Genomic DNA, 26,298 nt, shown 5'->3' on the forward strand with positions numbered 1-26,298 from the left:
AAAAGCAGATGAGAGCTCAGCAAATGCCAATATACAGCTTTTTTGGGTTCTCCTGTTTGTTTTTGTGATTGTACAAACAATACAAATCTGACTGGCTACTAACTTAACACTACTTAACACATTCCCCCAAGAAAATCCAGATAGAAGTTTTTTTCAAGCAATGATCAGACTCTGGCAGGACAAGTCTGCCATTAAAATCTGCCATATAGAAGCTAATACAGTGGTACCTCGGGTTACATACGCTTCAGGTTACATACGCTTCAGGTTACAGACTCCGCTAACCCAGAAATAGTGCTTCAGGTTAAGAACTTTGCTTCAGGATGAGAACAGAAATCGTGCTCCAGCGGTGTGGCGGCAGCAGGAGGCCCCATTAGCTAAAATGGTGCTTCAGGTTAAGAGCAGTTTCAGGTTAAGTATGGACCCGAGGTACCACTGTAGTTCCCCCCACACACACACACACACACCCTGATTGTTATTTCTTATTGTGTAAGTTGCTTTTTGAGGAAGGTGGTTTGGGATGTTCAGCAGACCTTATACCTATAAACCCTGAAGAGACTCAAATAATGCTGTTCAGATACCTGCTTTTTCCAGATACAGCCACACTAAGTGCATCAATGAGGGTGACCACCATAAAAGCCCATTCGTTTTGTTAATTCTTCCCCCTACCCAGTGATTTCCCCTCACTTTTGATTTAGGCCCAAGCAACCTGAGGCAGGGTCATCTTTCTTATATCAGCAGGAAAGGAGTGGTGAATCTTTCCATGTCCTGTGCCTTACCTCTGAGCATTTGGTTGCTCTAGTCACTTTTCTAATACTAGAAGTGAGCTGGGAATCGGGGTGGGGAAGTGGGTGGAGCAACAGACAGGTAAAGCAAAGAAGAAGGGGAGGATTGGTGCTTCTTATTGACCTCTTGGAGAGATACTTGGAGGGGAAATATGTCCATTGTTGTTTCATCCAGTTTGACCCTCTGTACTATAATATTAAACCAGTTGTCAGGTAAGTTGCCCTCTATAGACAAGCAGCTTCTTGTCGAAGAAGAAGAGAGAAGAAGAGTGTGGAATGATGGCCTCAAGAGGGATTTATCTGTACTAGCCCCTAAACTGTGGAACTACCTTTCCACAGAGGTGCATCTAAGCAATCTTCGTGGGACAGCTTTTGCTGTATACTGAAGACAGACCTCTTTGATACCTTTCAAATACCTTTGATAGTTAAGGTATTTTGTTTTGAGACACCAAACTCTCTTGCTGAATTTATACTGTTCAGTTATATTTACATCATCTTTATGTGTTTTATAGTTAGTGGTTTTATTTGCTTTTATAATTGTATGTTTTATTGTTGTAACCCATTCTGGATGGGTAAGAAACACTACTACTACTACTACTACTACTACTACTACTACTACTGCAGCAGCAGCAGCAATGCAGAGAACAAATTAAATTCCTTGGATATGTTGGATCCAATGGCTATAAATGTAGCTATAAATGAAGACAAAACTGTAATAATTTGAACATTCTTTGCATTTTTAAGCTTGGGGAATGTATCTCTCAAGATGGTTATCCAAAGGGAAACCTTACGTGGTTCAAGAATGGAGTTGTTTTGCAGCCCACTGAAGAAGGTATGTTTTAGAATTGAGTGTGAATTCTTCTTATTTGCATTCCTTCACAAATTGGGTTTGGCTCATATCATTTTAGCAGGTCATTTAGACAATTCACAATTAGACTGCATTTATCCATCTTTATCAAAAATGCTGTACTTAGTTCTTTGACTGCATCTTGATGTTGTGATTTGATATACACATTCCTCCCTCCATCCCCACAGTAACTTGACCCAGAAAATGTAAGGGTTTTAAAATGTAATTAGTGTACAAAATATTATTTTGATAATGTCATACCTGGAAGTTTTTGATCCCAATAATGTGTAACAGCTATAGGTAAAGGTAAAGGTACCCCTGCCCAAACGGGCCAGTCTTGCCAGACTCTGGGGTTTGTGCGCCCATCTCACATTTATTGGCCGGGGGCCAGCGCTGTCCGGAGACACTTCCGGGTCACGTGGCCAGCGTGACAACGCTGCTCTGGCGAGCCAGAGCCGCACACGGAACGCCGTTTACCTTCCCGCTGGTAAGCGGTACCTATTTATCTACTTGCCCCCGGGGGTGCTTTCGAACTGCTAGGTTGGCAGGCGCTGGGACCGAGCAGCGGGAGCGCACCCCGCCGCGGGGATTCGAACCGCCGACCTTTCGATCGGCAAGCCCTAGGCGCTGAGGCTATACCTTAATCCTAAATATTTAGGATTAGGTTGTACACACTGCCTGCCTACTTTCTTCTTTTTTTCTGCAGTCTTCCCAAAAGTGGCAGTTCATTTTTAAGAGTATCTGTGACTGTCACATCATACATTTAAAAATATCATTAGGACAGGCTGAAAAAACAACAACAATCAACAGTTGTTCAAGTTGCTGAGAATCATACATTTTCTTTCAAAAGCTGTTATAAATGAACAAACAAAAGTGAATCAAACAACTGGACTCTACACCGTTATATCTTCTTTGGAATATAAGCCAACAAAGGATGACACAAATGCACAGTTTACCTGTTCGGTGACGTATTTTGGACCAACAGGACAAGAAACAATACGGTCGGAATCAGTAGCCTTTGACATTCACTGTAAGTATAAGTACCTGTCTCTATACCATTAAAAGACCATCTGTTTGCTTTGAGGGATCCTCCTATTATTGTTTTGTGGTGGTTTTTGCTTTTAGGATTGGTTCTCCCTAGCACATAAGTTTGCAGTTTTCATTGGATTAACAAATTAGGGGTCAGGAACTGACAGGAAGGATGGCGAACAAATGGGTTGCCCTATAGTTATTTAGGGGAGGTGTCACTGCAGAAGGGTGTTTTGAGGATGAGTTTGACTTGTTGAGGCTGTTTCAGGGACATGGAGCAGTGTGGAAGAAGGTTCCAAGATGGGAGGGAATGGTTGAAAAGGAAAGTGTAGCAAGGAGTTTGACATTGCCTATTGCAGCAAAATTCCATTTTCAAATGCACTCAGACATAAATAATGTGTTGCTAACAGCCTTCCCCAAACTAGCATTTCTACTGCAGCTTGGAATGCCTATTCTATTCTCTTCTTCAAGCTCCTGGGGCACCTGTTGAACAACGAGCAATGAGAAAATATATCCCATGTCCACATGATTCCAATACTTTTAAAAAATGATTTGTTTTGTTTCTAAAAACTGAGTGGTTCCACTGCACTATTCTCACAACCCCAAAACCAAATGAACACCAGCAATGTTACCACCTATTCATTTTCTGCCCTGCTATGATTACTGGTTAAATTGGTATTCCATTTGCTACTTAGCAAAAACCTGAACTATCTTCTGGAAGCATTACCAACATGGCTCCAGTAGTCACACATATTTTGGATGTGACTGTTGTAGGCAACTATTGAATGGTATTCTGTAATTAATAACACCCTGGCCTGGTTCACACATTTCCTGGAGAAAAAGTCACAGATTACAATTCTGCAATGAAACAACTCATTTGAGCAATGCCCATTGACTCACAAAACACAGGCATATTGTGTCATTACCTGCTTGGAGAGTAGAAGGCCTTAGTTCTTGCCAGGGCGACTGTGTGGTGGGATCGTGCAATAGGCTTTTTTATGCATGTAGCTCCTGAAGCAGAAAGGGGTATGTAAGCCTCTTCATTATTGTGATACTTAATGTTGTTAAACACTTTACGTATATGGAAGAGACTGAGGGGTTTTTTAAATAAAAAAACTGAAACATCTTGTCTTTTTAGATCCTACGGAGAAGGTTAAAATTCAAGTACTTACAGAAAGAAATACCATTAAAGAAGGTGATAATATCACCCTAAAATGTTCAGGAAATGGTAATCCTCCACCTCAGGAATTTTTCTTCTACGTTCCTGTAAGTATTGCTTACCTGCCATGATTTGGGTGGTGAGGCAGGGAGGGGGTGGTATGGTTTAGTGTTACATACAAAATGGGCCTATACTAAACACTACTCTGAAGAAACATTTATAATTTGCCAATCTAGGTGTAGCAGTTTTCGACTTATTGCATTTTCTATGCACATTTTCCTAAAATGACATTGTTTTAAGACATGAAAGAATATGCATGTTAATAATTTTGGATATTTAAAACAGCAAGTAGCTGAAATTATTTGTAGTGGGTTTTTTCCACTTACACAGTCCAAACTAAACATTAGGAAGGACTTCCTGACAGTAAGAGCTGTTTGACAGTGGAATTTGCTGCCGAGGAGTGTGGTGGAGTCTCCTTCTTTGGAGGCTTTAAGCAGAGGCTTGACAACCATATGTCAGGAGTGCTCTGATGGTGTTTCCTGCTTGGCAGGAGGTTGGACTCGATGGCCCTTGTGGTCTCTTCCAACTCTATGATTCTATGATTCTAACTCTTATTTTCAAGCTATCTCTCAAATTTTTGTTCATTTTCAACCATTCTGAAATTGTGCAACAGTGAATGGATTCTATGATATCACACATCTAGCAACGGTAATATAAAATCTAATACAATGTCTGGGTGTCGACATTTTCATATTTTATCTGGTGAAAATCCAGATAATTACACTACTTATCAAAATATAAAATTGATCACTAAAAATTGACCATGATGGTTTGTACTCTTCATTGAAAGAGAAGTGAAGTCTGTCATACTACTATAGTGTTGCTGCAATAAAAGTAGCTGCAGAAAATAGAAACATTATTTTCATTCATTAGTAAATTTCTCTATTAAACTTTCTCTAAAAGGGGGAACCAGACCCTATAAGAAGTTCAAGTCTTTATGTACTGACTGATGTTAGAAGAAATGCAACAGGGGAATATAGATGTTCACTGACTGATGAGAGTTTGATGGATTCCACTATAATTACAGTACATTGTAAGTAGTTTTGTCTTTGTTTTCCTTTTAAAAGTGCATGTTATTTCATAACAGATATCCTTTCTTAGCATGTTCCATTCCAAATCTAAGTGTTTTTATAGGGGTCAGGTCAAGGCAACTCAATGGCTTTTTTTGAGACATGAATGAGCATAGCCTTTTCTTGGCTTATCCGCCGCCGCCCCTGCTCCCACACAGTCAGGAGACGTTTGGAAGCTTTGACTTCCACACCCAGAACTGCAGGACATGTTAAATATGATTAGTTTAAAGAAGTCAGCTTCAAAAACCATGGTTTGAAATGAGCTTGTTAATGCTAACCACAGTTTGTCAGTCTTGATAACACACAAAAAAAATGCAATTAGATAAAAGCAGAAGCAAAAGCTTCTAAACTTTGCCATATGGAATGAATGAATGAATGAATGAATGAATGAATGAATTCATTCATGCCATATGGAAGGAACTTGAGAGTCCAGGAGGCAGCTGGGGTCAAATCATAGCTTAGAATGCAGTCTTCATGTGCTAACTTAAGTTTTTCAAAGCTTGAATGTGCAACTCAGGCTGGTGATTAAATTATATACACATATCATTCCTTCTTGCTTCTAGTGATGTGCTATGTGCTTTTCTGTGATTCACTGGTGTTTCGTTTTAAAACTTCATGCAATTTATTTTCATTTCTTTCTATTGGGATTTTACAAATCTGATAATTTAAAAAACTGGATAAGGGGGAACAAATGTATTATTCAGCAGCTACAATGTGGTCTTTCAGCTATTGGATTTTAGAAATGTTTTTGCTGGATGTAAAATAACCCCGCATTTTATAACCAGGAAACTTTCTTTTACATCTTTTAAAGTTATTGATTTAATAATAAAATTCAGACTTGAATGTTGTCTTCTATCCCCTTGCTGTTTCCTACCTGAGAAACTAGTACCGCAAATGATTATCCATCTTGTAAGATGCATGGCTAGAGACGCCACTGTATGGGGCAATCCTCAAGCTAATCATTTTCCTGACATTTTAATATTTCCAAGTGGAAGGGACATTGCTATGGAGGCACTTGCAAACAAGTATAACTCCACTTTCCCCTACCATATTTACGGTCTGACTTTCAAGAGAAGGTCCATCCAATATGATTTATGGCAACAAAATACAAAAAGGAGAATACAAAAACTAATGTATAATGTAACAATATAAACAAGTGTGGGCATTTCACACATTTATTTAAATAATACTTAATTCATAGTGGTTTAGCAATATGGAGGATCCAGTTTTTGCATTGTCACTTTCTTACTTTGCATGTGCACTGCAACACAGATTATTTGCTAGCACTAATTTAAAATTTGACTTGTTTTAAATACAGCAGCTACAAGCAATCGTGTTTTCTAATAATCCGTTAATGTAGCAATTGCACAGGTTGTTTCTTCAAAAAAAAACCAAACCCAAAAAACCCCCCACAATCTTTTGTAATTTTTCAAACATTCCTTTTTCTCTTCATGCAACATCAAATGCAAGTTTTATCAAACAAACCTATAGATCAAAGGATCACCAGTGCAAAATATATTTACAGAATTGATTGGAAAAGGGGTGTAGCATAGATAGAAGGAATATCAAGGGCCCCCTGCACATGATCTCTAAGTGTTTCTCAGAGCTGTGGACTCTTCCTGCATAAAAAGCTTCTTAAGCAATTGCATACAGTGGCAAAGTCATGCATAGCATGTAATTAGAAGTTTCCAAAGCAACCATCGAAACAGCAATGGAATGCTAAAATTTGGGACTCTGCAAACTTGCTTGGTAGATGCAGCAGGCACGAATCCTTTAAAACAAAATGGGATTGTGGCACTATGGTTTCCATTTATGTCCCATGTGGATGCTCCTACAGCTTCTGATCAAGTACAAATCCCTCTAATTTTTTCTGATTATGATATATATTATTATTATATTATTATTATATATGTTATGTTAAATATAGATTTGAAATGTGCTATGTAGCACTATGTCCCTTATTAATTAAATATTAGTTATCTATTTTTCATTAGATAGTAGGCATTTTCTTAGTCTCACTCATCCTACAGGCATATCCATGGAATAATAATAATAATTAATAATAATAATTTTTATTTTTCGGGGTTGTTGCCAGTGTTATATTGAAACATAGGGTGTTCTTTTTTGTTGCCTGTATTTTAAACTTTTGTTTCAATATAAAATATTAGATGGCAATAACTTTAATTAAGCATCATGTCTATATTTTCACCAAGTTGGGATAAACCATCACCAAATTTCACTGTGTAGAAGAGCAGATCAAGGATGATGGCATTGGCCGAGTGGGGGCTCAACTTAATCATGGAAGATGCATGTGGTGGCCTGGCTGGTGGTGCAAGGATTAGTCCACGAAGTTTCAGTCTTTCCTAGATGGGGGCCAATAATTTTATGCGTTCCTGTTTCATCTCATGTGTGTGACAAGATTTTAATACAGCTCATCTTTTCTGGGCACTCAATCTGAGGTTTTAGCCAGCTTCAAATAAATGAGGAAACATAGAAAGAAAATTACCTTGGGACGGGGACAGTCTTTTGCTTCACTTTCCTCCCATGGTTACATAGCGCTTAGAGGGAATTTGGGGAACTTAAAAGAGCAAGCTCAGTCCCTGACTCAGGATAAAGAAGTAGTAGTCATAGGATATGTTGTCCTGTGTTTTATGGCTTTGATTCGGGGATCACATTAGGGGGGAGGTGTGGGGAGAAGCAGGATGGGACTTGACAGCAGTTGCTAGAGTGTTTGTATATGCTTATGGTCTGCTAGGTAAGCAGCTGCAGAGGCAGATAAGATAAGCATTCCTAGGTCCACTGACAGTAAAGAAATTAGGCCTGTATCAGTCATGTTGCAGGTATTACTAGCTATAAATAAGGACAGTTACCGTAGCAGCGTATAGCTTTGCATTCTCTCTTGCACCCTCTGGCTCTGTGCTTCCTTTAACACTGTTCCTAATGGAGTCCGTAAATGAAAAATGTAGATGATGTCACTTTCCTGTTGAGAGACTTGAGCTCTTGCTTCTCTCACTGGCGAAGATACAGGAAGAGGAGTTTGCAAGCTTAAGGAACATGAAGCACTTTAGTACTGACAATGTAATAAAGCTAGAGAACTTTGGTCTGCCTAACCAGATACGTTGACATTTTTTTGGTGGTTATCAAAGTTGTACGGGTCTAGTGGAATGAGAGAAGGCGACCAGAGACTGTGGAAGGCGCTTTATCTGTTTCCATAGCTTTTAAGTAATTACTAGTGCTAAACTAAAATATGGAAATCTGTGTCACTTCAACTGGAGTTCACTTCAAATAGTGGCAAAGTGATCTAGCAAATTTTCTCGTTGTTATAACTTTTTCAGTGAAGTTGTTGGGGTTCCAGAATGTCCCCTGAAAGCAAAGCCAGTAGAGCTGCTTATAAATGCCTTTTATTCCCCACCACCACCCTCATTTTCATCATTCTGAGCACAATTTAAAGTGTTGGTGCTGACCTTTAAATCCCTAAAGGGCCTTGGCCCAGTATACCTGAAGGAGTGTCTCCGCCCCCATCATTCAGCCTGGACGCTGAGGTCCAGTGCTGAAGGCCTTCTGGCAGTTCCCTCACTGAAAGAAGTGAGGTTACAGGGAACCAGGCAGAGGGCCTTCTCGGTAGTGGTGCCTGCCCTGTGGAATGCCCTATCATCATATGTCAGTGAAATAAATAACTGACTTTTAGGGAAGTTTTTAATGTTTTTATTGTATTTTTTATATTTTGTTGGAAGCTGCCCAGAGCAGCTGGGGAAACCCAGCCAGATGGGCAGGGTATTATTATTATTATTATTATTATTATTATTATTATTATTAATCCCATAGTAAGGAAATGCTACACACATCTCAGAACAAAACCTGCCATCCTTCTGACCATTATACAAGATTATTTTTATATTTTAAGATTACTATTCAGGTTTCACCTTCACCACTAACAGAAACACTCACATCTAACAAAAACATTCACACACAAATACCCTCCTTGTACGCCTCCCACCATCTACCCACTTCACATAGTTGTCTTTCTTCACAAATCCCTTTTGTTTGTCAAGTGATGCAGCAAGGAAAATGTGGTGTTTCACTTTCTACTACCGAATAATTACATAGATGTGCAAATATTTTTGCTTCCTTCTTTTGGAGATTATTTTCTGTCCTATTGTATGAGGGAATTGGCTGAGACTTTGAGAAAATGCAGTTTAACTGGAATTAGCTGACAGGGTTCCCCCCCCCCTTCTGTAAGCTCACTGAATGAGCCACATTTATGAGACTTTTGTCTGACAGTGCTTTCTCCCCCAACAGATCTGGATTTGTCACTTACTCCCAGTGGAGAAGTTATTAAGCAGATTGGAGAAGCACTGCCTGTATCCTGCACAATCTCTTCCAGTAGAAATGCCACTGTATTCTGGCTGAAGGTAAATATTGTTAATAACCCTGCTATTGTCAACCTGCTCATTGCAGCTGCTAACTCTTTAGATCTCATCTGGCTTTAAAGAACAATAAGCAGCATTCTACCCGGAACTTCAAAAGAAGGCTTTTATCTACATACAAATTAAATTAAATCACACTTCAATATCAATATGATTAAATATCATTTGGAATATGTTAAGATGTAGTGCACTATCGGGTCTTTAAGGGATAGCAGATGTGGAAGCTTGTTCAAATCTGATCAGTTTGGGGTGGGTTTTTTTTGTAAAATTAGGTAATTATATATTTGTAATGGCTTCCAGAAACACACAGGAATAAATAGCCTTGCTCAAAAGTGGGAGTGGGTTGGATACTTGTTGTTCTAGCTACTTTTGCTGCAGTAAAAGATAGTAGCAATTCCCCTATGCTCCATGTTCAATTTCCAACATCTCCAGGGCTGGGGAAGGGCTCTGTCTGAACACCTAGAAAACTACTGCCAACGTAGACAGTACTGAGCTAGAGAGACCAGTGGTCTGGTGCTGTATAAGGTAGTTTTCTATGTTTCCCCTCACATACTTGGTCTTTGGGAACAGCAGGGTTCAAATGACCTACAGCTTGTGGTGAATAGCAGGGATGGAGAACATGTCTTCTCCAAGAAGTTGTTAGACCACAAGTGCTAGCATCCCTGACTACTGGCCATGGAGGCTGAGATTGATGGGGGTGCTGTTGTTCAGTGGCACCTGGAGAACCACACGTCCCCTCATTCCAGCTCTATAGATTCAGGGCAAGCCAGCTGTAGTTGAGGGTAAGAGAAGGCAGGAAAGGCTGACAATATCAGGAGAATACACGAGCCTCGCAAAGAAGCCTTAGCCCAGGCATAGGCAAACTCGGCCCTCCAGATGTTTTGGGACTACAACTCCCATGATCTCTAGCTAACAGGACCAGTGGTCAGGGATGATGGGAATTGTAGTCCCAAAACATCTGGAGGGCCGAGTTTGCCTATGTCTGCCTTAGCCCCTATCTTAGTTTTAACAGTGGGCCACTACTGTTTGGGTACATAAGTTTGTGCCAATTTCACTCAGGAAAGGAATCCTAGTAACGATCTTTGCTATTCGTCCTGCAGCATTACTGCTGTGATACTGTCTCTGCCTTCAAAGCTTATGCCAGGTCACCAGGAGTTGTAATGTGCAAGTGTTATAGCTATTAACCCTTATGAATGAAAGAAAACATTCAGCTTCACCAGGTCTAAGAACCACTGAGAGGTTACACCGCTTGTTTCTTAGCAAGGGTAATACCAGTCTGGCCCATCTATCAACCAATGAAGAAAGCAACTTCATCCCCAACTACATCCCCACCTACCAGAGAGAAAATGTTGTTTCAAGTCTTGGTTACTCTGGGAGTGAATAACTAAAGGGAAGCACCCCTGATTCCCATCCATCAGGAAAAGGACAAAAGCAGCTGAGGTTTTTTGTACACATGAGAGGGTTTTTTTAATGGTGGTGGGGGAATATAATTACAAACTGCTGTTGGGCAACTTGAGAATCATTGTATTTCAAGACATGGTATAAATCTTCAAAATAAACATTTTATCACTTTAACTGATGGAGTGGTTGAGAATATCGAGGTGTGATTGTTTGCTTTTTAGATTTAAAAAAGTGGGGGAGGGGGACAAATCACATTAACGTTAAACTAATATATAACAACAGTTTTGTAGGGGAAGCAAAATCCAAATTAGGTAGTCTCTCTGCTGGCAAATTAGGTAGTCTCTCCAAGTAGTTAACACTGTGAGTTGGTTGTACTACAGTGCATTTAAAAAATAAATAAATCTGTTGACCACCTTGACCAAAGGTGTGCAAAACTTCAATTTGCACTGCTTAGCTTTTTCCTTTTTATCAGGACAATACAAGAATGAGAGCAAGTCCATCGTTTTCAAGTTTACAGTACCAAGATGCAGGAAATTACATCTGCGAAACTACTTTACAGGAAGTTGAAGGTTTAAAGAAAAGGCAAATTCTTACGTTGATAGTAGAAGGTATGTGAGGCTGACTCTTTATCTTACAATGTTGACTATAATTTTCATGTTGCTTCATCACTTTGAAATGCCCTCCCAGAAAAACAGCACTCAAGTCTGAGCCTGCATATTTTTAAAAGATAAAAATGTGTATGTTTGCCTGGTTTTAAAAAAAAATATTTTGTACAGTTTTCAAACTTTTGGTCTTTCTTGGTTTAAATATGATAGTTTAAGTGAATTACTTTATACCTTGGTTTATTTTTAAATTGTATTACAATTTTATTATTGTTTTCTAATCCCTTGGGAATTTAGTAGGAAGAACAATTCAAGAAATTATCCATTTTGTTTTTAAGGAAAACCACAGATCAAAATGACAAAGAGAACTAGCACAGATGGATCATATAAAATGATAGCCTGCCATGTGGAAGGGTTTCCCAAACCAGCAGTACAATGGACTAGCAGTGGAGGTGTCATAAATAAAGCAAGTAATTTTCTTCTTACTTCTTGCATTTTCCTTTCAGTCATAGCAAAAGACAAATATTAGAGGCATGCAAACATACCTAAATCCATTCCAATATTTCTTCACACTTCCATCTTGTGTATTCCATTCCATTGTAATTGATTTATTTTGCACATGTCTGTGTCCCAGTTTACCATCCGCTGATGAGGAAATATACATATTTTAATGTGTATTTTTTGTAGCACACAGTAGAGATACATGTTTCAGCTATCAACGGATATTTACAAATCAGTTATGTTCCTTGTGTCTTCCCTTTCCAAGTTAATTTAGTTTCTAGAGGGGTAGTCAGTTAGACTTTCACATCAAAACAACTCTTCTCTCCTGACACTTTAAAGACAAAGCTAATCAAGTGTTTAATGGCCAATCATGAAACTATCAACAGCTGCAATTCCAAATGTTTCTACTCAGAAGTAAATCCCATGGATTTACTCCAAAGTAAATGAGATTAGGATTACAGCCACCCTCACTGCCTTGATTTCAGGCACAGGCAGTGAGGACAGTTTAGTTATATTAAGACAAGAAAACTTCAGGTAAGAGTGGGAAGGAAAATAATTTAACATTTCGTTTTGCTTTTGAAATGAAGATTTAGAATGGTTGAAACCGGCCAGTCAAGTCTAGATGGTTCTTCTCACTTTGCTAAAGAGGCTAAGAAAAACCCAAAGAAACAAAATATATCACTTCATTCCATATGAAAAGAATAATGTTTTCCACTGCTCTTTTCAAATTCAGAGTGGGAAGCAGTTTAAGGCTGAAATCCTAACACCACTTACATGCAAGTAAACATCATTGACTTATGACTTCTGGTTAGGATTGCAGTTATAATGCATATAGGCTGCCTTTGGCAATAGACATCTACTGCATTTTTCGCTCCATAAGGCGCACCTGACCATAAGGCACACCTACTTTTTTTTGGCGGGGGGGGAATTCAAGGGGAAAAAATTATTTAACGGGAGCGCTGAGCAGAGCCTGAATAGAACATGACCCACTGTTTCAATTTGACCACTCTTACATGAGCAGAAACACTTGCCATGAGGAATCTTTCTATATCTTCCTTCCAATAGTGCAGAAAGTAGAATGTTCTGCAGTGGGAATTGGGAGAAAATGTGTTGGGGGAAGGCAGATATTAAAATTTAATTCAGAGTTTAAGATGAGTTTCATTCTAGAAATTTTTGAAAGAAACTTAAATTCCTATGATAAACAGTGTTACCATTTGTATGTATATACAAAAGTACACATATGCAGAGTGCTTAATTTAGATATATAAGCAAAGCTACTAATGTAGCTTTGCACACACACACAGTCTTTGTCCTTTCTACAAACTTTCAAAATATTCTTTTTTTCTTTCCAGACAGAGGAGACCAAATATGTAAATGGAAAGTTTATTAGTAAAATCAAAATTGCTCCTGAAGAGAATGTTACGCTGACGTGTATTGCGGAAAATCAGCTGGAAAGAACTGTGACCTCTTTGAACGTATCTGCTAGTAAGTACTTTTATTTTATTTTAAAAGATTTAAAACGGCAAGAGCAGGACTGGTGGCTCTTTCATCTTTTCATCTACTTTCACATAAAATATCCATCACTGTCCTCACTCTCTCGTGTGTGGCTCTGTGGTGGAATGTTGTTTACAAGTTGCTTCATTGTCCTCACATAGACAAGGAGAAGGGGGAAGCGTACACTTTGCAACTCATTTCTCAGAACTGGGTTGCCATGGCAAATTTCTGACACTTGTTTCTTTTTCGAGAAGATGCCCAGAAATGCAAAATGAGTTTGGCTACACTAATACACTTCTAGCTGATAAGTCTCCATGCCACAGAAGCCCATCATAAATCAGGCTTTTTTTAACTATTAGTTTTTCATGCACAGCCTGCTGCATTCTGTTCTGTCATTGGCTTTTTTTGTTTTGTTTGTTTTTTGAAAGCTTTTCAGAATTATCTGAGATGTCACCGTTACCTTCTGTGCAAGACCAAATAAGTGTTCTAATTAAATTCATCAGTTTGGACACTTGTTCATTTAGGAACGGCTCAGCCTGCCTATAGCAAACTCTAGGCAGATCTACCTGACATTTCCCTGCTCCCTGGTGTTTTGTAATTTAGATAATGTGACCAGCAAATGACTTCTATGCACGTTTACTTAGCAGAGGGTACCACTGAATTCAGTGGGAGCCACTGCGAAGGTAATGTATGTAGGACTGTAGCCATAATCAATTATCAGTTCTAGGTGACGAAGATATTGCCTCAGTGCTTGAGTCAGAATAAATTATCTTTCCAGCTATACCCTGTAAGGTTCCAGATGACCACTGTAAAAATATACTGAGGAATCCCAGTTTTAATTTTTAAAATGTATTAGTAGCCCCCAGAGTTCAAGATGGGGCAAAGTCTGTCCCCCTGTGTGGTCAGTCCACCACCCTTTCATGCAAACAGCCATGCAAGCTTTTCTTTTTTGGTCTGAATAGACCTGGGCAAATGGAAAACCAATGGTCATTTTAAAGAATCAGTCTGGTGTCATTCTGTATTGAGCTGTGGCATTCCAGCTGAAAGTATCATACAACCAATTCACCGGGAACGCAGTTCTGCTTAGGGGCTCTCCTCATACCTCCATAAGAGGCTGTGCCACTCATGCACTTAAGTTGTTTTGAACTGTTCTCCTGTGACACAGAGCTATTGGTATACCAGGCATTTCCGTGGTAAAAGTGGAAATCTTCCATCTTAAGCTTTGCATGACACATCTGCAAGTCACTATTTAGTGTCAAATGCCACATCCATGTGTGAGAGGCCAGCCATGCTATGGTGAATTTCTGTGCTGCTGCTTGCTGCCTTAAAAAAGAAGAAAGCAATGGGTTCACAATACCTTGTGGCCATCAGAGGATAATTAGGTTGCTTGTCACTAAGAAAACCAACCACCAGATACCTGTGACACACGACCACATTCCATGAGGAAATCACAGTAGTAGTGAATTCTGTCTGGTGAATTATCAAGTTTCCCAGATAAAAAAAATCTGGAGTTCTGAAGGCTTTGAAAATATGCAATCCCTTCATCTGCAGTATAAACTGTGAGGGCTGGGCATCACCAATAAGAATTAAAAGCACAGTTGCTGCACAATAAACAGATTGGCTTAGAAGACTAATCCTTAGCTATTCATGAGATAATGACCATCCTATCATGAAGCCTTGGCTGGGGAGCTTAATTTCCTGAATTTAGAGAGAGTGCCTTGCACTGTCTGTCTTTTCTAGATCCCCCAGCTTTGTAAATCACATCAGTTTCTGGGAGTGCAGTTTTTGCTGTTGAATTTGCAGTGGGACTTGCATGGGCATCCCTTCCTGGCCTGTTTATTGACTCCAGCACACACATTGATCAAGGGATGTTTGGATGAATTCACCCCAGGGTGCTAAAGTTTAATCAACTCTCTGTCTACAGTAATCAAGTGATGAAAAGTCAGCATGCAGTACAGGGGAACACATAAATACTTCTTCTGACTAAGCATTTGTAAGATTAAACTTGTCATTTTTGGAATAAAGCGCTTTCATATGATACATTATAGATATAAAGTAAGGATTGCTGCCTAAAAAAATAAGATTAATCATTTTGTTGTGTGGCTGATGCTGCATTAAGTATGAACACTTCTGGCTCAGCTGAAAAATAGATCATTTTATTGTTAAATAAATATCATAGCAGATTGGAAGCTTTGAAGGTGACTTTCATACATCAGCAGCTTTTTTAAAAAAACACATTTTTCCCACCCTTTTCAGTAAGTATTCCTGAATCTGACGAACCAGAAGAAAAAAGTGGTAAGTACATAAAAACAGAACACCACTTACTTGGCACAGTTAGATTTTTAAAATGTTTTATTCACTTTCCTAGCCTGCTCCATTCCTAGGAAAGAGCAGGCTTCTTCTTCTTCTTAAAATAAAATGTTAAATTTTAAGGCTGCAATCCTAAAATAGAGGGAGCAAATTACAAAGGCAGTTTAACTGGCTTATCCAGTCTCTTGCCTATGTATTCTAGAGACTTACTTACTTACTTACTTACTTACTTTATTTATTTATTTATTTATTTATTTATTTATTTATTTATTTATTTTTGGGGAGAGATGAGCATGCTCAGAAAACATATCTAGTCCCCGTCTCCATCCCCCACCCCATCCCTGGTTGGAGAGTGCTGACAGGAGTAATTTGGATCCCAGCCACTTCCTGGATGCCCCCTTTCACCTTTTCTGACATCTGACTTCAGAGAATCCAATAACACTGGGGATCTTCCTCTCCAGACCTGGAACTCTGTCTCAGATGTTGCATATATCCACTGTATCCCATGACCTCTAGAAGGCTCTCCAGGGAAATTGCACCCTTAACATATATTTTAAAATTCTGAAAGGATAGCTGCACATCCACTAGTTTATAATATTACTGATCTTGGACTATAAGTGAGTGCTAGAAGATATTAAGACTGTCCTACTCAAATCCTTTATTCCACAATATATAAGCTGATTCCCTCACCTAGTTCTGGAGTAATGCTACACAACCATATGTATGTAGCATCAGAGCAGAGAGAGAGGATGGTACTCAGCTTTGTTTTACTCAAGAGCACACCCATTGAAATTAATGAACATTACTAAGTTAGGTCCATTGGGCCAGATTCAACTCAATAGTAGAGCTACTGGGAGCCAGTGCAACAAGTCCTGCATATGCCCCACTCTCCTTCCTCATGCCACCCCAATCAGTTTGGGGTTTGGGAGAACCCCCAAACAGTGAATTTGGGGGGGAGAATCTTCCGTTGGGCAGACAGGAATGTTTGCACTGAAGCAATAATTGTATTACTTCAACATTCAATTCCACCCCTTAATTTCAGTGGGTCCACTCTGAGTGAAACCTGGTTAAATACCACCCAGGGTTAGAAGGAAGTCGAATCCTAGTAATTCATAATCTATCTGTGGTCAGTGAGAACAATGACAACAACATTGCCAGCAACAACATAGATTTGTCAGATTTGTCCAGGGATACAAGTTCCTAAAGCCATAGCTCACTAGTGGAGCTTTGCCTTTGTATGCAGAAGGTCATATGTTCAGTCCATAGCATATCCAGTGAACTAGACACGGACCAATAGTCTGAGTCCATATAAAGCAGTTTTTTATGATCCTAAGTTTCAACATCAAAATTCATTCACTAGAAGTTTCTAAGGTGCTGCTACTCTAAGGTCTAAGAAATCTGCAGTCTGTAGAACTGTCCAAAGATCAATCTCCTGTGTTCTAGAAGCATTTTTCCCTCTGTTCAGAACCAAACAGTAGTGGTACTTCTGAATGATGGCCGTCATCTCCTGACTTCAATAAGCAAAGGCCGTCTTGTATTCCCCAAAATGTACAGTCTATTCAGATCCCATGCTGAGCATGGGATCTGAATAGCTCAATGTCGAAATGCTCTCTGCGCTGATGAGTACGTCCTGAGATGAGGGAAAGTGAGGCAACAGTGTGGCAGCAAAAGCACACACACATACATGAAGCACCTCATGCTCACAAAAAGCACCTCATAATGCAAAAAATGCACAGATACCCTAAACAGAGAGTCAGGAAGTGTCACAGACACACTCTTGGACAAAAAGCACCCACAAAGAGAGTGAGCAAGCATCTGAGACACACACACAGAAAGAGAGAAAGCACATCCCCTCTCCCATCTCGGTTTGCTTTTCTGTGTGGTCTGGGCAAAAGTTGCAACCTGTAGAATTCCTCTAGAATTATTTTGCACGGCATTGTCTCAGAACCGCCATCAGATTTAAAGCGTATATGGTCTGCACACTAAAAGCCACTGATCCAGTGCTTGCCAACATCGCCAGTGCTTGCCAGCACAGCAGATGGAACCTAAGGCGTGGATCCTTCTGGATGCTCAGTATTTTTAGAGAGACAAACCCAGGAAATGTATCATACATAACCACTTTGTCCCTTGATGTGTTCTGTGCTTTGATGGTGGGACGTTTTAGTATCCTGTGTGAGAATCATGATGGGGGGGGCTGTAATTAGATCCATGTTTTTTGTGTCATAGCTGCACTGGTGGACACTGGATCTGTGACCAAAGCAATCTTTAATTTGATGGCTGTTTGAGAATGGGCTTCCCATGTAATAATATCCATGCAAGTTATTGATTGCCCATTTCTGATTGATTCTGGGCACAGCAGCCATTTCATGATAGGTGATGCCACCCACAGCAAGTATTTTATAATGGCACTTTCCCTTAATTCTGAATGTGCCCCAAAGCCTAAGGGTAGAACTCTTTGACACAGACACTTCCAGACTGCAGAAAAAAGGTGAGGGAAGAGAATATTCAGATCAAACAAGTTTTCATGTGCTCCCATTCACATCTCAGCTTTTGCAGAATGCTTATTTACTTTTTATCCATTCCATCAGGCTCCTCACTTAACTGTCACCTAACAGCAGTCATTCCATCATGCCATAGTAGAGGGAGAACATACACTGCATGGCTTCTCCATTGGCTCAACTGAGATACTAGTAACATTCAGCTCCTCCTCTCCTTGAACTCATTCCATTCCAGCTTCTTGCTTCTAGAACTCTCTAACAATGAACTAGTACCTGAGTTTGGTTTTTTCCTACCCCCTCCCCAATCCCTTTTCCTATTCTGTCATGACCCCCTTATTGTTGATATTTGTAACCTGCTCTGGCAGTCCCTTTTCAGCTAAGAGCGGAGTAAAAATGCTTTAAATAAATCTCTCCATATTTGCCAAACATTGGCAAATCGGGAAAGAGAGGATTCTGGATTAAAAATTGCTTCTAAATCACAGGTCTTTTTACAGTTAGTAGACTGCAGTTATCAGTAAAAGCTTGATGAAACTTTAAGAGTGGTTCCTGAAATAAAATGGAGCTATAGGACCTTTGTGGAGCAAATGGGTTAAGGATTGCAGCCAGTTAAATCACTGTCAGTACCATAAAATGTGCATGCTGTCATGATGCTCTTTTTCGATCAACTTTTCTAGTTTAGAAACACTTTGGGATATGTATAATCTGTAGTCAGTTTTCCATACTTTGTTTGATCAAAACACTCCATCATCGTTTTCTTCTTTTGTTTTAGATGATAATAGGGAAAATGTTAATGACCAGGCAAAGCTAATAGTGGGAATCGTGGTTGGTCTTCTTCTAGCAGCTCTGATTGCTGGTGTTGCTTACTGGCTATACATGAAGAAATCAAAGTAAGACTTCGCTGATAAAATTCTTTAACATTTTATATTTTATAAAAGATACACTCTCTTTGCCAAATTTACTTTATATAGCATTCCGAAAACATAGGAGTGTGGATGTGATCACCCAATCCATGGCCTTCTGTATGTTCATTTATTTTAAACATTTTGATATGGCTCTTCATCGGAATTGATCCCATGGTGGTTTGCAAGGTGAACAGAATTCAAATACACTAAAACACAGACAAGGATGAGTCAGCAGTAAAAAGAACTTTAGGTGCCTGTGTAGATTATGACTGCTGCCTACAAGAATACAACATGGCTTCCAAACAAGCCTCCTGAGGAAAGCACATTCTAAAGCCAGGCTGCCACAGAGCTGACAATTCCCTCTCTCTAGTTGCCACCCATTTTACTTCTGACAGGGGAGACATATGGAAGGGCACCAGCAGATGACCTAAAGGTATGGGCAAGTTGTTACAGGACTTGATTCTCACGTGCCTGGGTCCCAAGCCATTTAAAGCTAAGGTGCAGATTGAACACTCATGCAGGATAAATAGGTATAATTGGAGACAGGGGTAGAGATTAAACCATCTGCCTGCCTCTCATGAGCCCAGTGTCCAAGGCAATGACAGGGAACATTGCTTGCCCCCACAAGATGTTGGGTTACAGCAGCCATCATCTCTGACAATTCTCCACACTGGCTGGAGCTTCTGGGAGTTACGAGTTCAACAACATTTAGCAGGCCACAAGTCCCCCCACCCTTGACCTAAGGTGGCGGACAGGTTGTGTCCCCACTCCCCTATGTCCCAGACATAGAATTCAACAGGTGCTCTTGAAACCAGGCCAGCTCCTACTGTTTACATAAATCCCAATTTTTCATCTGCATAGCTTTTCCCATTGTTCTGTTTATTTGTTATGCTGGAGGAAGGGGGGATGCTGAAAACTAGCTTTTATACATACCAATAAGTATGAAACGAAACTGTCACTTAAGTACAGCTTTAGATATTTTCAGACTCCTTGATATGGATGTAGGGCAAGCATGCTAGTTATGAAATATGCAGAAATGAGAATGGGAGCTTAGTCCACTACATTATATACACGAATACAGTCATCCCTTTATAGCCTGAAACATTACATGACGACTGAGGATAGAAAACAGATTGTTTTTAAATGACTGTTAAGATGGATTTAGATAACCTCATTAGTCATGTAAAGATTACAGTTATTCCATGATAGTCTGAGCATTTGAAGCTTTCATCACACAATGGCATGCATCACATCTCATAAGAATAATAGTTGTCCATGGAACTTCGCATTAGCTTTAATCAATCAGAATGTAAATGGATTGTCATTTCGTTGCTGAGTTGAGTTGAGCCTTAGTGCACATGAGCTTACTAGAGGCACAAACCTTACAGCAAGTTAGGCTTGCCTCTAACGTAATTCTAAGAAGGAATGAGCAGGTGTGGGGTAGGAGATGGTTGCTTGTTCAGATACTTTCTCCATAGGTAAGTGCTATATTAAAAACAATACAGTATCAGGTAATATAATGTGGTATAATTAATATCATGGAAGTTGTATTTTCAATGTATAAGAACTTCTGTTGTTAGGAGCTTTGTATATAATGCATCAAGATAAGCTCTCAGAGCAATATCAGTAGAATATGTTTCAACTATTTACTTATTTGAAAACTAAGGCCTCTTCTACAAGTTCAGGTTTGATAATATGAATGGCTCTCACTTACTGCAAGTGAACAGTTACTTCTTAAAACATCCTAACTAGGGTGATCTTCTAGTTAAGCTTGGGTTTGCTTGTTTGTTTGTTTTTTTATAGAAAAACGGGTTTGACATCAGTGAGAAAAGCACACATGGACTCTCTTAAATAAAAAAATAAATAAAAGTTGTCCAGTAGCACCTTAAAGACCAACTAAGTTTGTTCTAGGTATAAGCTTTCATGTGCTTATACCCAGAACAAACGTAGTTGGTCTCTAAGGTGCTACTGGACAATTTTTTTATTTATTTCAATTGCGTCAGACCAACATGGCTACCTACCTGAATCTCTCTTACATGTTGTTGAAAAGGACACATGGAATTTCTCTAACATGTTGTTGAAATGGGGTCTAGTAATTTAAATTCAATGATGACCCGCCTTGCATTTGGGTACTCCCACTGTGGTCTAAACCACTGAGCCTCTTGGGCTTGCCGATTGATAGGTCATCAGTTCGAATCCATGCGACAGGGTGAGCTCCTGTTGCTCTCTCCAAGCTTCTGCTAACCTAGTAGTTAGAAAGCATAGCAGTGCAAGTAGATAAATAGTTACTGCTGAGGCAGGAAGGTAAATGGTGTTTCCATGCACTCTGGCACTCGTCACAGTCCTCTGTGCACCAGTAGTGATTTAATCATGCTTGCAGCATGACTTGGAAAGCTATCTGTCAACAAATGCCGGCTCCCTTGGCCTGAAAGCGAGATGAGCGCCATACCCCATAGTCGCCTTTGACTGGATTTAACCATCCAGGGGTCCTTTACCTTTTCAGGAATATTGCTTGGAGGGGCATTGGAAATTTGGAGTCTTCCCACAGGAACTACCTTTCTGAAGGCTACTTTCCATGGGTTGTTTACCATTGGTTCTGTAATGGGTGGACTGCACCCAATATGGAGTCTTGGTTTGGCCAGAATCTCCTGCTGCTTCCACCACTGCCGTGCTTTTGAATCTAGCTGCTGCAAAACCACAGTTTGATTCAAAGCTCCTCCTTACGTTACCCTACCTATTGCAAGGTTGTTGTTTTTCCCCACCTTCTGTTATATAACCTATTTCTCTACACCATTCTCCTTATGCCAACACATCAGCAGAATGTTACTCAGCGAAGAGTGGAGGGAAGTGTGATATCTTATTAGAGCAGAGAGTATTATTGTGGATGCTGTAGCTTCTGCTTTGCAAGGAGCGGGGCTCATATTCAACCCCTGACATCTCCAGGTAGCTCTAGGAATGTCCCTCACCTGAAACCTTGAAGAGCCACTGTCAAAAGTATGGCGCTTCCCTTGCCTATTTGGACCCTTTTTTGTCCCCTCCAATTGCCTGAATTCCTCCATTGTCTTCATTAGATGGAGCATGAGTGAGACTAGCCCCTTTCCAAGCACAAATATAGGTAGAATCGCAGGGAGGAGGGGACTGGGTTCATGCCTGCTAGCTCTGTGCCTCTTCTTTATGCATTGATTTATGCTTTAGAGCCAAACCTACATAAGTACATGCACTACTCACAAAGGGTCTGTCTGTGCACTCTGTGTTGAAGATGCTTGAACTATTCATCCAGCAAATAATCGTATGTAATATAGGTGGAAAGCAGGATAGAAGGAAATGACGCAAGTAGAAAAATGAATAGATCTCTGCTGCAAGGAGCTTATTTAATTTGCATGCCAAAATTAAATTACATTCCAGGATTTTCTTTCTAAAAGTACAACCAAATCAAATCTGGCCTTTTCTCTGGTTTCCACACTGCATTTCATCCTGCTTCTTTGGAACATAACAAGTGCCTTGTTTTGCCAGTAGCAGAGGGATAAGCCAGTTTGTTAGCCAAGGGGAAGGGCCATAGCTCTGTGGTAGAGCAACCACTTTGCCTGCAGGAGATCCCAGGCTCAATCCCCAGTATCTCCAGGTAGGACTGGAAAAAGACTCTTGTTAGTCAGTGTAGGCAAAAGGCTAAATGGAGACGGGTCTGACTCAGTGTGAGGCAGGTTTCTATGTCCCTAAAGGAACTTGACAAAGAGCTGCAGCTATAGAGGTGTAGGAACTCCTTTTTAACCAAGGAGGGGGGGACCTGTTTTCCTTCTGATGTTGCTGGACTACATTTCCCATTGGTTAGGCTGGCTGGTGCTGATGGGAGCTGAAATCCCAACAACTTCTAGAGGACCAGAGATTCCCTATCCCTGTTTAAAGTGCATATTGCTATGCTAGGGAACTATTCCCCTATGCCTAATGTTCCTCCTCTCAGTTAATACTAGCTTTAAGATTACTACCCTATAATTACAAACCCACATGACCATAGGCGCCGACTCCATGGGGCTTGAGGGGGCCCGAGCCCCCTCAAAAATTCGTTTGGGGGGGCTCCGCCCCCCCAATAATCTCCGGCGCCCCTCCAGCAGAGCGCCATCGCCGCCCCTCCCCCAGCCCAAAATGCACAGGGAGGGTCGGGCTGCATGCCTCCTGCCCTCCCTCCCGAGCAAAGCTCCACCCAATTTCCTTTGGAGCTGATTAATAGGCGCAGCACGCTCTCCCCTATTCGCTCACGAGGAGGCGGCGCCACTTTATTTGCATATTCATGAGCTTATTTATTATTCATGAGCTTCCCCGGGCCCCCCCAATATTTTTTACAAGTCCGCGTCCCTGCACATGACTGCGTATCACTTTTCTGAGGTCAGGTTCTTGGGCTACAGGTATGCTAACGGTACTACATACACCCACTAATGTGTAGTAGAAAAAGTGTGTGGTATGAAATTATCAAATTACCCTTTCTCTGACCATTACTGCCCTTCATTGGCTGTTGTGTGTGGAAGGCAGGGATAATTATTATTCTGTTCATCAGACTGGGTTGCCCCAGCCATTCTGGGTGGCTTCCAACAAATCAAAACATCAAACACGATCATAGAATCAAAGAAACATAGAACTGTCACATGTTGTGTTTTAACTACATATTATGAGGTTAGTGGCTCTTGTGTTAGCCACTCTCACTATAACTCAGGTGTCTCAGACTTTCCTTGTCCTCACAATCTACTCTTTTAGCTCCAGAACCTGGTTTGGGGGTCTCCATCATCTATAACAGCCAGTAATTAGTTGGTCTTTGTCTCAGTTTCCTTTCTAAATGCTGAGATTACTTGGGTATTGTCTCTCAAATAGCCCATTCTCCTTTCATTTCAGGTTCTGTCTTCCAGATTCCTTTTCTTAAATGTCTGAAAATTGTCAGCTCCGCCACCTTCTGTCTCCATTGCTTTGCTGGGCTCTTTAGCTGTAGGACTAGATCTGTCCCTGATTGCAACAGTTCAAGCTGTAGACACTCACTGCAATCCAAGTGCTGCGATGGCTTCCAGTGTTGTATTGTAGCAAAAGAAACAGCAGTATTGGCCTTTTCTTTGCGCAGTTGACTGCAACAGAGTCCAAAAGAACACCAAACAAGGTTGTCAGTTGCTCAGACTAAATAAGAAAAGGAACAATTGGTTTATTTTCAAGATGCTTAAAGCAGATAATGAAGCTAACAGAGCTTAGACAGATTATGTTGGGAACTAAGTGAAATTATTTGTTGTTAAATTATAGATAATTACTATACCTGTCACTTTTGAATAAAGCCTAATAACTTGAATTATCGCTGCAGGCAGTATTCTATTTTCAGCATAACTATCTCTTAGTATAAATCATTGTTGCTGCTTTCTGTGCAAAGAGCAGGGGCATATTTATTTAATAAAATGAAGGATTAGAAGCAAATGCCCAAAGAGATGGAAATGCTATCCATTTTGGAAATCTTTCCTGGCACACTCTATCAGTTACAAATTTTGGTGTCCATATAGGCTCCCCTTCTCAAACAGTTTTTGAACCCACCATTGAACAATTATTCACATGATCTCTGTCCCCAAAGGGATGTCAACGGAGAGTCTCAGAAGGAAGCAGCACAGAACATTCAAACCCTCCCGAGGCAAGAAAGTTACTTCTTTATGTGTGTTGTGGTTTGTAGAATCTCTATTGTCTTGTCATACCCCTGTAGCAAGAACTTGATATGTGACCCTGACGGATGCTCAGATTTTAATCTGAAAAGAAATATTGAATATGGTTCCCTTAAGGGTGTCGTTATGGTGCTCATAGTAGACATTAGCCCTATTCGGATGTTACACTTGTGTATACAATCAACACACAAATAGATCGTGGGGCAACACTGATCAGCCCCTCCCCTGATGTGTTACAAACAGCTGCATGCACTAAGTCTTCTACCCAGCCTAGAACACTGATCATGCAGGGTTCTAGGTCAGATGGAAGCCTTCATGTGAACAGCTGTAAACAGGACAGAACCCTCCTCCAGATGTTTGTACTGTATATGTGTATACCCTGTGGTGCAAAAGTATTCAGCATGGTCCTGTCCTCCCTTGGGTGTTGATTCTACACATGACCATATTAGCAGCATGTAGGGCTTATATGCACTCTTAAACCAAATGGTGGGTGGGCATACATTAACCAATTCTGTCTGAATGAAATGCTGAAGGCCTACCCTTCTACATCTCTGTTTCTGTCTGCATGTTTATTTAAAAGGTTAAGTGTCAAACCTATAATATAAATGAGGTACGGAGAAATTCCCTGTTAGGCAGCAGTCAGGTGTTGTCTAGACAAGCGTCCCTTTAGGCATCTTCATTTACAGATCATCTCTCCCAATGAAATGTAATAATACTAAGAATACTGGTCATTCTTCCTTCAGAAATGCTTGTTTTTCATGTGTATGTACACATAAATTGAACTCAACATTTTATCCAGGAACAGACTGGAAGTAGGTTACATTAGGAGAGGAGTTGGTTCAAATTAATTTTAGAATATATTGGGATGATGGGGGTTGTGAGGAATGCCTGACTGAAAACTGAACTGCAGCTACTTTTATCACAAAATGCACAAAAAGGCCTTGGAGCCATTCACCTGGCATCTGAGTTAATTGCTAGTATCTCAGTAGGTACACAGGTGGCGCTGTGATCTAAACCACAGAGCCTAGGGCTTGCTGATCAAAAGGTTGGCCATTCAAATCCCCGCGACGGGGTGAGCTCCCATTGCTCGGTCCCTGCTTCTGCCAACCTAGTAGTTCAAAAGCACGTCAAAGTGCAAGTAGATAAATAGGTACCTCTCCAGCGGGAAGGTAAACGGCGTTTCCGTGCACTGCTCTGGTTTGCCAGAAGCGGCTTAGTCATGCTGGCCACATGACCCGGAAGCCATATGCCGGCTCTCTCGGTCAATAAAGCGAGATGAGCGCCGCAACCCCAGAGTCGCCCACGACTGGACTTAATGGTCAGGGGTCCCTTTACCTTTATCTCAGTAAAATATATTTCAAATGATGCTAATGATACAGAGAGAGAGACCTGCTGAGTGATTGAATGATATATAAAATAGTGAGGCAGTTTAACCACACTCTGATCTTCTTAAGTTCATAAGTGTCACATAAACTTGCAGATGTTGTTGGACTACAACTCCCATCAACTCAGCCACCATAGCCAATGTTCTTGGGTGA

At 40.4% G+C, this 26,298-nt stretch overlaps 1 protein-coding gene across 5 annotated transcripts in view; it reads left to right on the forward strand.

The window, feature by feature from the left end:
* The window catches only part of ALCAM (activated leukocyte cell adhesion molecule), a 122,890-nt gene that overhangs the window by 87,408 nt on the left and 9,184 nt on the right, over window positions 1-26,298 (forward strand). The window contains exons 5-15 of one of the 5 annotated variants that reach the window (XM_082219740.1): window positions 1,527-1,614; window positions 2,480-2,659; window positions 3,797-3,924; window positions 4,781-4,910; window positions 9,247-9,359; window positions 11,248-11,383; window positions 11,716-11,847; window positions 13,235-13,363; window positions 15,629-15,667; window positions 18,950-19,067; window positions 24,676-24,732. In XM_082219740.1, the coding sequence (XP_082075866.1) occupies window positions 1,527-1,614; window positions 2,480-2,659; window positions 3,797-3,924; window positions 4,781-4,910; window positions 9,247-9,359; window positions 11,248-11,383; window positions 11,716-11,847; window positions 13,235-13,363; window positions 15,629-15,667; window positions 18,950-19,067; window positions 24,676-24,732 (1,250 nt within the window). The remainder of the gene's footprint in view (window positions 1-1,526; window positions 1,615-2,479; window positions 2,660-3,796; window positions 3,925-4,780; window positions 4,911-9,246; window positions 9,360-11,247; window positions 11,384-11,715; window positions 11,848-13,234; window positions 13,364-15,628; window positions 15,668-18,949; window positions 19,068-24,675; window positions 24,733-26,298) is intronic. The other 4 variants (XM_082219741.1, XM_082219742.1, XM_082219743.1 and 1 more) reach the window with 4 other exon arrangements.

Source organism: Podarcis vaucheri, assembly GCF_965113315.1.
Source record: "Podarcis vaucheri genome assembly, chromosome: 4".
NCBI lineage: Eukaryota > Metazoa > Chordata > Lepidosauria > Squamata > Lacertidae > Podarcis > Podarcis vaucheri.